Source organism: Malurus melanocephalus, unplaced genomic scaffold, assembly GCF_030028575.1.
Source record: "Malurus melanocephalus ecotype Western Australia unplaced genomic scaffold, MMel_1.1 scaffold_95, whole genome shotgun sequence".
Classification (NCBI taxonomy): Eukaryota; Metazoa; Chordata; class Aves; order Passeriformes; family Maluridae; genus Malurus; species Malurus melanocephalus.
The window spans coordinates 1,699,464-1,713,495 of NW_026623327.1; the positions used below are offsets into that span (position 1 = coordinate 1,699,464).

The window sequence follows — 14,032 nt, forward strand, 5'->3', positions numbered from 1 at the left end:
AAATCAAGACTGAAAGTATCAGGACAGTGCAGGCAAGGGAGAACAGATTGTGTTGTATTTGTTCTGTTTTGCCTTTCTAGCTTGTTTAAGCATCAGATTTTAAAAAATATTTGCTTTTCCAAACTGGGGTATCAAGAGCTCTCCCCTTGTCCCAGCTCATCTCTGTGTCACATAGCAGAATTTTCTCCATAAACAGGCTATGCTAATTGTCTCCTGGCTCGTTCATGAAATGGGGCAAAGAGGATGTGCTTGATGGAGAGATATTATTGCATGAACCCTTCTTACATACCTGTCCTATCCCTGAGACAAGCTGGATTTTTCAATGTTTTGGAATGTAGGAGCACTGTTTCTTCAGGCTCTTCTCAGTCTCAGTAGACTGTGTGGGGAGCAGCCTAAATTTTATTTAGAAGGCCTATTAATTTAATGTTAATTATTAACTTAAGAACTATTAATGCAAGAGGTGGTGAATAGGAGCATTRTGCAATCCGTGGTGCAGACAGGAATACAGACAGAGAGGACACTTCTGGCCTCAGTGTTTAGTCCCAATTAATGCCCTTCTAAATATTCCCTACAAGAGTAATTATGTGAACAATAGCCACAATGAAGTTGTACAGCAGGTTATGATGCCAGGTAATAGCTTGAAATRGAAAGAAGCCACAGGTTGTGATTTCATGCCAGGCAGAACTCAGTGCTTATTAGAGTTAGGCTTCCAAGCAAAGTTTTGGGAAGGCAMTCAGTTCATTTTACTGTCACGTGCAGCTGGAAGACACCATTTGATGTGTAATGCTAATTGCAGTGTGACAGTGTGCAAGTAAGAAAGTGAGATGTTGCAGAAATTGCCTGAGTCAGTTGTTTTAATTACTGTTTTAATTAATTCTCTGACAGAGAAACTATTGTGGCATTGAGGCACGTCTTAAAAATCTGTGAGGATGGCTATAATTTTGCAAAGGCCTGTAATACACTGAAATTAGGCAAGAAAATGCGATGTTTCCAGTGAACACAATACAGCCATATACATTTGAGGATTATTAGCTAGGAAGAGATTTTTTTCTGGTGTATTATCATGTTTGCAGAATTAACATTGGTGACCGCAGCATTTTAGGTACAGACAGCATGCAGAAAGTGCATTTTGTAGCATGGAGTGGTGGCAAAAAWGCTGGGATATCATTTTCCTTACAATACCAGTCTTAGAATAAGAAGTTAAAGAGCACTGATAGAGAACAGTAACTGGAACAAAGAATTATTTTTGTTATCTTTGTACAAAACATTATCCTCAGAAAAGTCAGTAACAATAGTCAAGGAATTAGAACTGTCTTCTAAGGAAAAGGTGAAATGAGCAAGTGTGGAAATTGGGATGAGATACTTTGAGAAAACTGAGTGATCATAGCAGTAAGCAACAAAACAGTGTGGTTCTTTGACAATTCAAGTTAYTGGTATGAAACTTATGAAAGAGACATTTAGTGGATTTTGACAGGCACTTTAAAAGTGCAAGGCAGTACGTATGCACTGGGAAATCCATGAGGTGCTGAAAATCTCCTGTCAAGTTAAACTCACAGTTATTTACRATCCACCCATAAATGAAGTTTCAATTTGCAGCACCACTGCATCTTTTTGCTGTCAGAGACTGCTATGAACCCTAATATGAATGGCCACAAGTGGGGTGATGATCTGAATAGTACATTTAATTACTGCATATTACRGTATCTGGCCTCTTGTTGATGTAGATTAATGATATTCTTTCTTTTTGTAGTATGACATCGCACACAAGATTGGTGACATAACAGTGGTATAAACATGAAGAAACAGGCAGCAGTTTTTGCATGACTTTCCAGTATGGTGAAACTGAAGTACATTTTGAAATGAAGTGCTGGTATTTTTAAACTTGATCTCACTTTAGATTCAAGATTTTTAAGTAGGCTGTATTCAATTTTGTAAGTACTAARTTTTTTCTTTTTCATATTTTTAATGCAAAGTTTACAAAGCCACTCCTGACATTTTTCTTACTACTTTTGTGTTTTGAAAACTATGCACCATCACCCCTCTCTGCTTCCCCCACCCCATTTCCTGGAGATCCTAAAAATTGTGAACTTAACAAAATCAACTCAGGTAGAAGAAATATAGCCTTAAGCAGTGGTGTGTTAAAGAGATTGTAATCTGAAATAGAGTAGTTTTGGGTTTTTCTAGCTCTCTGGTCTGCTGATTTCATAGGAAGCGTGTCACCTATTAAATGCTGTAGTGATACCCATGGGGACTCACAGACTGTGTGTGAAATGTGTTTTGAGATTGTATATATTTTATAACACTTAATAAAATATGCTTTAATGTTACATTTAACATGTGCTTCAGCATAATCTGTTAATGCAGGTGGTGTGGTAATTCACATCTGTGCACTTCCTAATTCCTCCTGCTCCCCAGTTTAACCATGCAGGAGTCCAGAGGGAAGAAGAGCGTGCTCTCTGCTGTTCAAACCAGGCTGGTTGGGGGCCCCATTGCCTCCTGCAGCGTGGAGACTTTGGGTATTGATTTCATAATGAAAATATTAATTTATGTAACCATGTAAGGATGAGACCACTGTAATCTGATCTAACGGGCAGGAATTGATGAAATTAATTTTTGGGGCCTCGGACCCCACTGGACTTGAGGCCATTTTTGATAACTCTTTCCCTGTCACATTCCACATAAATCAGAGTGCATTGAAGGACACTGGGAATTTAGGCAGTAGCAGCGAGCATATGCAAAYCCAAACCTGCCTTTAACTACATCTGTCTGTGTTCTTGAGAAATACTGGTGCTGGTTTCTTATTGTAAATACTTAGGTATAAATTTAAACCCTAATCTAGAGGCACTTTTTATACTGTGTTCTGAAGGCAACCACATAATCCGTTGTGAAACTGGTGGTTACAATGCTGAAAAATGTGTTACTTATTAAATTTTGTTATGTTTTTGAGAGGAGCACAGCTAATTCTAGAATAAACTCAGATGCTATCAAGCAAAAGTTCCATAGAAGTGGTTTTGTCACTGCACATGAATAGTCAAGTAAAACCCTCTAAGGAAATATGAACAACTTCTGAGAAAAATGGAARCATGGAGGGTTTCTAAATATCACAGGTTCAAGTAGACAATTAAAAAAAAACCATTCCAAATCTAACTTCAGTGTTTTAATTACAGAAAAGATACTTTGCCTTTAAGAAGCACTTGTTTTTATGCCAAAATATTTCATTCCTCATTCTCTCTTTTGACTCCATGCTGCCTAAACTTGTCTCTGAGTGAATCTGGCAAGTAATTAATCAGGGTAAAATTCYASTGGGATYRGTATGAAAGTTGYYTTGTCAAGAAGCAGCAACTGCCTGTTCTGTTTAATGTATGTTCTGTAATGTAAAGATTTGTAGACAGAATCTAYATTTTTTGCTACAGTATGCTCCAAATAAGATGAGTAAGTTTCTTTTCCTGTCTTCAATGATCATCGTCATCTAATTGCTTAATTGCTGATGTTTAAGAAGGCGGGAGAAAGGTAGGAGTAACTGTGCAAGCTTATAGTTTTGTTTAAAAAGTGAATTTCATAGAAACCTTTTTCTGCATAAAAATTTGCAAAGCTTGCTGAACCAAAGTATGTTCTTAAAGGATTAAGTGAAATAAACTTTTTTATACTTACATTCCTATCTAAATTAATAGGTAGATATTGTAAGTAAAAAAATAATATACAACTTCTGTCATTGAAGAGAAATGTGTGTCAATTTTGTAAGGGAATTTGCATTATTTTTTTTCTCAAGAAATTGGTAACTGTAAAACTTCCTTGTTATCTCTCTAAGGAGTTACTTGGCTAATCCCCATGTTCTTAACTGATGTCCAGATACTGAATTTTTTCAAAGGTACCGTGTATTGTGTAGTTAGTCCAGAAGTCAACCCTGCATGAGGCYACCAAGTAAGTGCTGTTAACTTTATGTTGCTGTGGTGTGAGCAGGAGGTTTGAAAGCTTGTCTGATGCCACACAGAAATGTGAAGATTTATTCTCATGCTCACTCTGTTCTCTGGCACCTTCCTCAGGCTGGAAGATATGATGATGAAGCCTGGGGGTCATGACTTTGTAGATTATTGTGACCAGGTGGCTGTTTAGGACTGGTTGGAGACTTCAGGGGAAATTTTTACTTGGTATAGATTATTTTTCCAGCATTTATCCTTTATAATACGCAGAACAGCTTGGTCATGCATGGTCAGCGAGTGCAAAACTCCCTGACTTTTGTGCCAACACTATTAAGTGAAGAAAATACTGTATTKTACATGCTTTACTTCCTGCCAGGGCTTGCTTGTTACAGGAGAGTTTAAGCACATGATTGTTTGGTAGCTGAGCTGCTGCCCACACCCAAAAGAATCTCAWCTGATGTTTTGCATGCATGTTCACTGGCCTGGCCTGAGAGTCACAAAGCCTGAATGTCACCTATAGCAGCTGCATCTTTGCTGCAAAGCAGATGAACTTGCAGTGCTTCCCCTACACCCTGCATACAGGATTGTCTTACCAAACAGGAGCTGTGAGATCAAGCTGATCCTTCTCTGTTTAGTTCAGACCACTTCAGTTCTGCTTCTCCAAAAGCCATGACAATTACAGGTGTCTGAGGAGCAGTGCCATGCTCAGCCATTGTCACACCTCCGGGGATCTTCTCCGTGGTGGCCAAGCCTGGCAGTCAKGTGGAGCTTTGGGAAAAGTGTGTTGGTACTGAGGTTGGTTCTGTGGGCTCACTCTTCCTTGGCGGGGTCTCACACGCTCTGTAGGGTACAGGGCCAAGACAATTCTCCAGGTGAACTATCCCATGATCGAGGGGCATTTGGATTCAGACGGTGCCCTGCAAGCAGTGGGGCTGCAACAGGCTCAGAAGCTGTGCCAGTGCCAGGCAGTTTCACATTGCCACAGCTGTGTGTACATCTGAAGTGCAATCTTTGTAAGTATTTGCATAAAATTAAGAGACCTCAAACTGTGGCTCTGGCATGTGCATTTTGAACGACAGCGTTTGGCACGCTGCAGGAAGATTTGGCCCAACCTGTCTTGACTCTTCTTTCCTGGCCTTGGGCTCCCTGCTATCAGTCAGCAAAAGATCTGGGGCAGCTGCCAGAGCCACATCAGAGACATTATATGGTTCAAAATCGCTTACACATGGCACAGGGCAGTTTTAACTTGGGTGCATTCATCTCTCAGTTCAGCAGGCAGCTGCACTGGTGTTTGTGCTGACAACAGGGGAAGGAGGCAGTGTGAAAGTGGAGAAAAGGATCAAAGTACAAGGAAAAGGCAGACAACAAACAACTTTGAGCAGCAGGGCTAAAAGGGCCCGAGGCTCTCAACTGCCCTGCTCTGCACAGGGGCTTGGCCCAGGCAAACTCCAGAGGAGATTTCCAGCTTCAGTGCTCTGTGATCCTGTAAAAACGATGCACGTGGCCAAATTCTCTCTGCATTCACAAAATGGTGATCCTCAGCTGCAGTGCTCAAAGGCTGCAGATGCCTCAGCTTTTGGCACCAGTGTTTGCAGGCACCTCTATTCTCCTAACCTGTGCAGAAACCCTTTATTCTGAGTAGGATCCACAGTGTGTTTCCCAGGGCATCCTGCTCCAGCCAGTGCTGGGCAAAGCACGCTGRCAGCAGTTGCCACTTTCCTTTCAAGACTTAAAGGAGATGGTAGTTGATAATGCTGATGTTGTCATCAACTATGAGCTTGCAAAAAATGTATGCAGTGATTTCWTGTGACTCTGAAGTAACTCTGAGTCTCCCTGAGGCATCTTGTGGAGCATCCATGTGGGCAAACCACCTTTGGCTTCAGCAGCCATGCAGGTGGGTGACTGGCACTGCGGTTCAAGCAAAGAGAAATAATTTGCTTCAATCACAACTACAGTAGCATGTGGAAGGTAAAGAGGGAAATCATTACTTAAAAGAAAACCCCAGCATCTTTCACTATAATTCAATGCTACGTTCAAGATTGCTTGCTGAAATCTGCACACYGGAGACCCAGCTCGCTGGATTTTAACATTGATAACGTAACATAGCTGCAACTTYAGTGTCATTTATTCCAGTTCATTTCTGTTCCTCACATGAGTTTCATTGTTTACAGGGAAATGGGAGACATTAGAAATCTCAAGYAATTTATTTTGAATGGCTTGCTTATGCAATATAATGCAGGGTGCATTCATTTAGGAGGCAGCTAGATATGAGCTAACACAGAATATGCAAAAATATTCACAAAGTACTCTATGTACCATGTTCTTTATAAATAATTTTCCTGTTACAAAGTAAATTACATGAATTACAATTATTACAACATAAGCCATGAAAGTTTGGGCTGGCAAAAATATAATAATGGGATTACTGCCTTTTTCATTAATGCTGGGTCACTTCTGCATTTTGCCATCTCTGAGTATTTAACTTGATGTCTTCTCTCTGTACTCATGATTGAGTCATTATTAAGGCAGTAAGAATTTTCTGTCCTTAGAGAAAAATTGTGTTCTCTTCACATATGTTTTTCTGATCTTTTCCCTCTTGTCAGAAATCAAACTTTTCCAAAAGCTCCAATAGTTAACTGAAAAGAAGGTTGTAATTCTAATAAATCTCACACCATGTACTAACATGGAGATGAGATGCATGGAAGCCTTGCAGGACTCCTCGAAGCTGTGAGTTGGTGAAACTGGGAAAGGGAGCACTAACACACCAAATCCTGTCCTATGACAGACAAAAAAGTTTCRTACTTTGAAATCCAAACTTTTATACATGTTTTTATAATTTAAATGAGAAATAAGCATTTATATGATAGGTGTACTTAGAAGTAGCTAGGCTAGTTTCAAACCTTAGAGCAAAATTTTAGAAGAGTAAATGTCTTTGACAGTTTARCAGTGCTGCAGGAGGCTGGGGTGGTCGGGTGCTTACTTTCCTAGGACATAGCAAATGTCTTATGCTTTGCTTAAGTTTTTGGGGTTGCATTTTTTTTTCCTTAAAGAAAGGGGAATCCTTTATCACTTGTCAATGCTATATTTCAATGACCATTATTAGAGTGTCTGATGGCTGTTTATCATTCTAGGGCCTCTGCTCTGGCTTCAGTGCAACAAGCTAATGGGGATGGATTAAAAGAGCTTGTGTAGGCTTTTGCTGGGGTTAATTTGATGTGTGTGTGTGTGAACAGTTTCTACTGTGCCAGCAGAACTGTCTGTCAGCAGAAAGGTGGTGGGTAACACGTTCAGTTGCTCCATCTGGGTACAGAAGAGGAAGAGATGCTGTCTCCAGACAGGGAAGCACTTGGGTAGAACAAAGGTGTGGTAAGCAACAGGTCTGTCTTGATGTCACAAGACACATCCTTTCAAGTGTTATGCAGATCTCTGCTGAGCTGCTCTTGGCCTAGTTTGTATGGTGATAAGAAATGGAAATGCTAACATTAAAAAAAATAATCTTTGTAATATGAAGAGTTACACATACTTTTCTGCATTGCTGATAAGAGGAAATGGTAATAGTTTAGTCTTCCTTTAAAAAGTTAAGACATAAGAGAGAAACTATCTTGAGTCCTGAATGCAGTTTTGGGTACCACAATATGGAAAAAGACCTTGAGCTCTTGGGGAGTGTTCAAAGGAGGGACAYAAGGACAGTGAAGGGCCTTGAGGGGAAGCTGTGTGAGGAGTGACTGAGAGCCCTTGGTCTGTTCAGCCTGGAGGAGATTGAGGGGAGACCTCAGTTAAATCTTCCTCATGAGGGGGAGACAAGGGGGAGACACTGTTCTCTTCTCTGTAGTGACCATGACAGAGCCCAAGGGAACAGCTGGAGCTGTGTCAGGGGAGGTTTTAGTTGGATACCAGGAAAAGATTTTTCACCCAAAGGGTGGTCGGTCATTGAACAGGCTCTCCAGGGAAGCAGCCACAGCACTAAACCTGACAATTCCTCTGTAAAAGGGCATCAAGGTGAACAAGCTRCAGTCCAGGGAATGGACCTTTGCCCTCTCAGCAGTTTGTGTAGAACCTCAGGATCTGGCAATCTCATTTTTCTTCTCGCCAGTTGATCATGAGAGTGCCAGGAGTGCCAGAAAAACATCAGGTGGATGCACTGGGCTCCTCTGCCACCCACAGCCATGGGACAGTGGTGGTGTGGGYCAGAGAGGGATCCTGGAGGGTTTTGAATGCACTGTGGTGTCAGAATTTCCTGCAAAAGTGAGGTTTTTCACCTTTCTCAGACTCCCTGACTACCACTGTGGTAGATGGAAAACTCTTGTTTTGCTTTTTCTTTATTTTTAGTAGCAGGATAATGGCTGAACACAGCATGGAGCTCTAGGGGMCCAAGGGGAAAGTGGGATTCAGAACCACTTTCCCTGACTCTTAGGGATCAGGATCCACTCAGGACCAACTCCAGTGATCCTTTTAGCTGGAGAATAAGCCTGACTGTTCCTTGACCCAGAACAATGCTATTACTATTCATAAAATTCATTGCACACAAGTAAATTGTTGTCCTATTGTGTTACATTAAACAGTCATATTTTGGCCTGTCAGTGRGTTGCCTGGAGCAAGAAAATGTATGGAAAAAGAAAGAGGATGTATCTCACACTGAGAGTGGTGTTGGGCTCCCTTCCATCGTGTCCCCCGAATGTTCTGGCTCGGTGCTGCGCTTCCATGCGGAACAATGAGGATTAGGGCTGTCCTGCTGTGAGATGATTCATGTGTGGGGAATGTGCGTGCTCAGGAACAGCGAGATTTCAAGAGTGCAYCACTGAAGACAGGCTTGCAAAAGGAATCAGCAATAAAACAATAGCTGACCAGGGGAAAAATGTAYTTAATAAAAGGAATTTAGAGCTGAAATCTTAAGCAGTTTGGATTGCTTGTCTGAGCATTTCTGCTGAAGTTGCTGTTCTTATTCTATTTTAAAAATTACTTTAGATGTACTGTTTATTCTTTGACTTTAGATGTTATATACATATTTATATTATATATTTCATTTGTATATAATTTTCTAATATGCACTCTCTGAGGTGTTTTTCCAATTTTACGACACRATTTTGCTTTAATACCATGTTAACACATAATACTAGAATAGGACTGTATATTTAAAGTTGGTGCAACAGCAACTGAAGGTCAAACTGTTATTTCCTTTATCTAAAGTGTGAAGGACGTGAACTAATATTTAGCAAAATGAAAGTGCTTGTTTGATATTATTCATGCTTTCCAAGAGATGTTAACATAACCCTGTAATTGGCATGAATTCTATCCAGCAATGAGCACTGTAGGAAATGCACTTTGTGTTTGTTGCTTGTTTTTAAGGCACAGTGGAAATTCATAGCATATAACAAGCCRTGCATTTGAGTGTGGCTGATTTTCTCTTTGTGCAATTCATTTATTCTGATGGGAAAGGTAACATCAAGCTTAACATATTTCTCAGTAGAGAGCTTTCTCTGAAAGGCTTTCATTGGGGTATAAGTGCCTAATTTCCAAACAGCATGTTATGTTAAGCAGACACGTTCAGATAATCTGCATTTGAACTCTCCCCCTCCAGAAAAATAGGAAGAAAAAAAAAAAAGAAAAAAGAAGCATCTCTTTTGCTCAAATTCCAGTTCTTGTCTTCACTGTGAACAACCGAGGCATGACAACTTGGTTCTGGTATACAAGCCCTGAAAAACAAGATTTATAAAGCAAAACCACGAATCAGACTGGGGTTGTCTTTAGCTTGTCAGTTTGACTTCTGTCTGAGCAGAGGAAAAGCTTCTGCCACTGGAGAGCTRCTTGGAAACCCTGTGTGAAACTTGTTTATGCTGGTCTTTTCAGTCTTCCCTGGCCAGGTAACCTCACCAGGGAGGCCCCTTCCACCCTGCACTGCAGACCCAGATGTGGATGGTGGTCAGGGGTGCTGGGCTGGTAAGAACTGGTGTGTTGTGCTAATGGAAGAGTGGCAAAAATGGCAAAAGGACCTCATTGTCCTCTTCACAGCCAACTGCTCCATGAGAGGGAACCTCTTAAACCTCCTGGACCCTGTTGCTCCTTTCCTGCTGGCCATTTTCCTCTCTTTACCTTCCTGCCTTTTTCAGGCTTTTTTTTTTCTTTTTCAATTTTCCCTGTTAAGCAACTTCATTGTTAGAGCCAACATATGCCGTAACTTATGGATGCTGCTGCTGAAGCTCTGTGCCTTTAAAATTGTACATCAAGAACCCTTTTGTTTCTTTTTTGTTTCTGTTGAGGGCACGATTTAAGTAGGCAGTGAATCTGTGGGAAATGGGGCTAGAAAAGCCCAGCACTTTTCGCTGAGCTCCATGCTACTGGTTTTGGGTTTTTTTTTGTTTTTTTTTTGGTTTTTTTTTTTTTTTTTTCTTTCCCCATTAAATTTGACTAGAATTGAGAAACAAAGAAAGCCAAATCCAAACCATTGTTGCTCAGGCAACAAGATGTAGCTGAGAATGAAAACTGCAGCTTCATTAAAAGTGATGCAAAGGATGTGCTGTGGTTGCCTGTGGAAATTTCTGTCAGTCAAACTTGGGTGCATTATGAAAACATCAATTTCAGTCAGATTCACTACATAAGCAGCTCAACCTGCCATGGGAAGTTTGCATTTGTTTATGTTCATTGGAACTGTTGCTGTTTGGAAGTTACAGTGCTTTTGGCAGGCACCAAAGAGAGAAATGTGTTTTATAGCCTCTTGCCAATTATCAGTTCTGTTGGATATATCACAGAGCTACCTAAGAAATCTGACAGGCTTCATAAAATCAGCCTCAAGCTAATTAGTAATGCCAGTGTTTTTCGAATGGCTGTTGATATTATTGCTGTACCTCATCCAGGGACCATCACCCTGTGTATTCATGAGATACAGCAAAGTGTCATAGCCATGAATCCAAAATTTTCTGAAAACTGAATGTATTTCTGTCMTTTTATCTGTACTCTTCTATTCCCAGTTTGTAATCCAAATTTATTTTATGGATTTAGCTAATGTTAACTTAATCTATGTAACTGAAGAGAAAAAAACACATGGAAAAACTTCCTTCCTTAATACATTCATGATAATGAAGTGGCACATACAGCTGTTTAGAAAGTGCTAGATTCTGCAGCCTTGCTGCATCTCATGCTGCTTGATGTTGTTTTACTTTAGTCTTGAACTGATGGAATTATTTCATGAAAGGGCAATTTTTGGGGGGAAATATTTGATTAAAATATGGAACAATCATATTTTATTGAACAAAAAACAAAGAACAGAATACCCCACCACACACAYATATTAATATGTGAATTGTTAACCTTTATGGTGTAGGTAAGAAATAGGTAGTAGTAAGGCAGAAAACCCAATAATGTTTTTCTCTCAGGTGTCAATTGGTTAAAATATTAAACATACTTATCACTAGCAAATAATGTTATATTGTGGTAGGCTGGAGTCTAACGGTGTGACCCAGACTGGCCTCGTTGTGTTAGGCACTACAGGCAAACAGCAAGAAACCTGTCCTACCACTTAGATCTTATGTTCTAAATAATAAATACAACCAAATGCTGGGAGCTGAAGAGTATGCAGATGTCTGTCTYTATTTTACAGAGGGGGAACCAAATCAGCAATTATTTCAGTGAGATGCCACAGGTCAAAGAGGGGCCCCGCAGCAGAAAGATAACCCCAAACCAGGTTTCCTGTATCAAAGTCCAGAGCATTCACCAGGTCAGAATGCTTCCAGCAATGAGAGCTGTAGGAGCAAAAGTAGAGAAAGTATACCTAGGCATTAGTGGGGAAGGTTGACAGAACTATGAGTCATTAGGTAAAAAGAGGAAATGGGAAGCTGAAGGGTAGGATTATGGAAAAGCTAAAAGCAAAGCTTTTAATCTACAAACCTTCCCTTCACAGAYAGTTGAGGTATGACTGCCAAAATAAGATGTTTATTTTAGGTTTATTCCCTGTAGGGAGCTTTGTAAAAATGTSTGGATCATTATTTTTTTCAGTTTTATTTCATCAGCTGTTGGAAAGATTGTGCTGTCTCTTAGTTTCAGGAGATCAAAGAGTAGGCAGTGAAAAATAATCTAATCTGCCACTTTGGAATATTTGCCACAGCAGGCATTCCCAGTGCAAATCAGAGTACAAATCAGATGGTGAATCGGTGATCTCAAAAGAGGATTACTCTGGATTAGTTGTCCAGTGAAGCAGGCACTTTGTACAATGCAGCAGACAGTTCCAACATGAGCCAATTCATTGCTTGGGTTTTTTTTTGGGTTTTTTTTTTTGTTTGTTTTTTTTTTTTTTTTGTCTTTTTATTTTTTTTTAAGGAACATTCGTTTACCAAATGGATTCTCATACACTAATTAGCAGTATTTTGACAGCATTTGTGTCTAGAAGACAGATTACGTGACATATTACTAAGCAACTAAAATTTAATGGCCAGACTTTTGGGAGAGGGAGGAGGCTTGGCAGGAARCAGCCCAAGCTGCATTTTGGATGACAGCAGGTAGAATTTAAACACTGCTTTGAAGGTTCTGTCCTGAATGTCCATTTCAGCTTAGAGCTTGATTTGTGAGACAGGGAAGAGACAATTCCATCTGGCCACAGTTCAGTCCTACTGCTTCTCTAGTTTAAAGATATAATGTTTTAGTGATGCTTGAATTACAGAATCATAGAATGGCCTGGGTTGGAAGGGACCTCAAAGATCATCTCGTTCCCACCCCCTTCTAGGGACAGGGACACTTACCACTAGACCAGGGTGCTCAGAGCCCCATAAAGCCTGGCCTTGAACACTTCCAGGGATGGGGCAGCCGCAGCTTCTCTGGGAAACCAGTGACAGTGCCTCAACCCCCTCACAGTCAAGAATTTCTTCCTAATACCCAATTTAAACCTACTCTCTGTCAGTTTGAAGCCATTCCCCCTTGCCATATCACTCCAGGCCCTTGTAAAAAAATCTCTTTCCATCTTTCCTGTGGGCTCCTTTCAGTACTGGAAACCACAATCAGGTCACCCCAGAGCCTTCTCTGTTCCAGACTGAACAATCCCAGCTGTCCCAGCCTTTCCTCCCAGCAGAGCTGCTCCATCCCTCTGATCCCCTGGGTGCCTCCTCTGGGCTGGCTGCAGCAGCTCCATGTCCTTGCTGTGCTGGGAGCCCAGGGCTGGATGCAGCACTGCAGGTGGGGTCTGAGCAGAGCGGGGCAGAGGGGCAGAATCCCCTCCCTGCCCTGCTGCCCACGGGGCTGTGGCTGAGCCCAGCACACGGGGGGCTCTGGGCTCCCAGCGCACACGGCCGGGCCATGTCCAGCCTCTCACCCACAGCACCCCAAGGCCTTCTCACAGGGCTACTCTTGAAGAAGAGCTTTAATATCATCTTACTGKTAGTATACAKTGCTAAATTAATCTGCTTTTTAATWTCATGGGMCTGTTAAAAGAACCAAGGTGATTATAAACRTCACTCATTCATTTATGAACAGCAATGCCCCTTTTCTTTGGGTTAATGTTTTACTCCATCATGCTGTAGCTGTGAGGTCATTATTGTACACAATCAAACATTTTGCAGCCTCCCTGCTTACCTGGATTCTGGTCACTTATTAATAGAGATAAAACCATTCTTGGCCACATTTCCCACCTCACAAAGGTGCTTTGTTGGTTTAAGAAGTGCCATCTATCCAGAACCAGTTGGTGGGGTGGCTGTAAAGGGATTGGAAGAGAAGTGAAGGAGAAAAACTCACTTGGACATCATGCACTAAAAAGAGGGGAACTGTGCATATTCTGTGTGTGAAATGGTATCTSTTTCAGTATGCATGGAAAGCAGTCTTTGAAGGAAAGCTCAAATTTCCTGGGCAATGTAAAATCCCTGTGGAAGGAGAGCAGAAGTAGCCAACTCTTACTGTGAACTATGGAAATAAACACWTTCTAAAGCTCGAGATCCAGGCAGCTTTACATCAAGGCAAGTCCAGATCCAACAGCACCAKCATCTCCTCTGTTTACACAGTAACAACTCCACACCACAGCCCTGGTTCTGTCCCCACCACTTGATGGATGGGAGAGGTGTAAACAGCTAAAATTTCAGGTGTCACTGGTGAAGAGTAACTTTGCACCATGGTTTCTGTGTTCAGAGCAAGACAGA

At 41.1% G+C, this 14,032-nt stretch overlaps 1 protein-coding gene across 1 annotated transcript in view; it reads left to right on the plus strand.

Annotated features, from left to right (window-relative positions):
• CXADR (CXADR Ig-like cell adhesion molecule) overlaps positions 1-2,341 on the plus strand; it is a 33,489-nt gene extending 31,148 nt beyond the window's left edge. Inside the window, exon 8 of the mRNA XM_057368610.1 lies at positions 1,751-2,341. Within this exon, the coding sequence (XP_057224593.1) occupies positions 1,751-1,792 (42 nt within the window). The 3' untranslated portion in view covers positions 1,793-2,341. The remainder of the gene's footprint in view (positions 1-1,750) is intronic.
• The last annotated feature ends 11,691 nt before the right edge of the window (positions 2,342-14,032 follow it).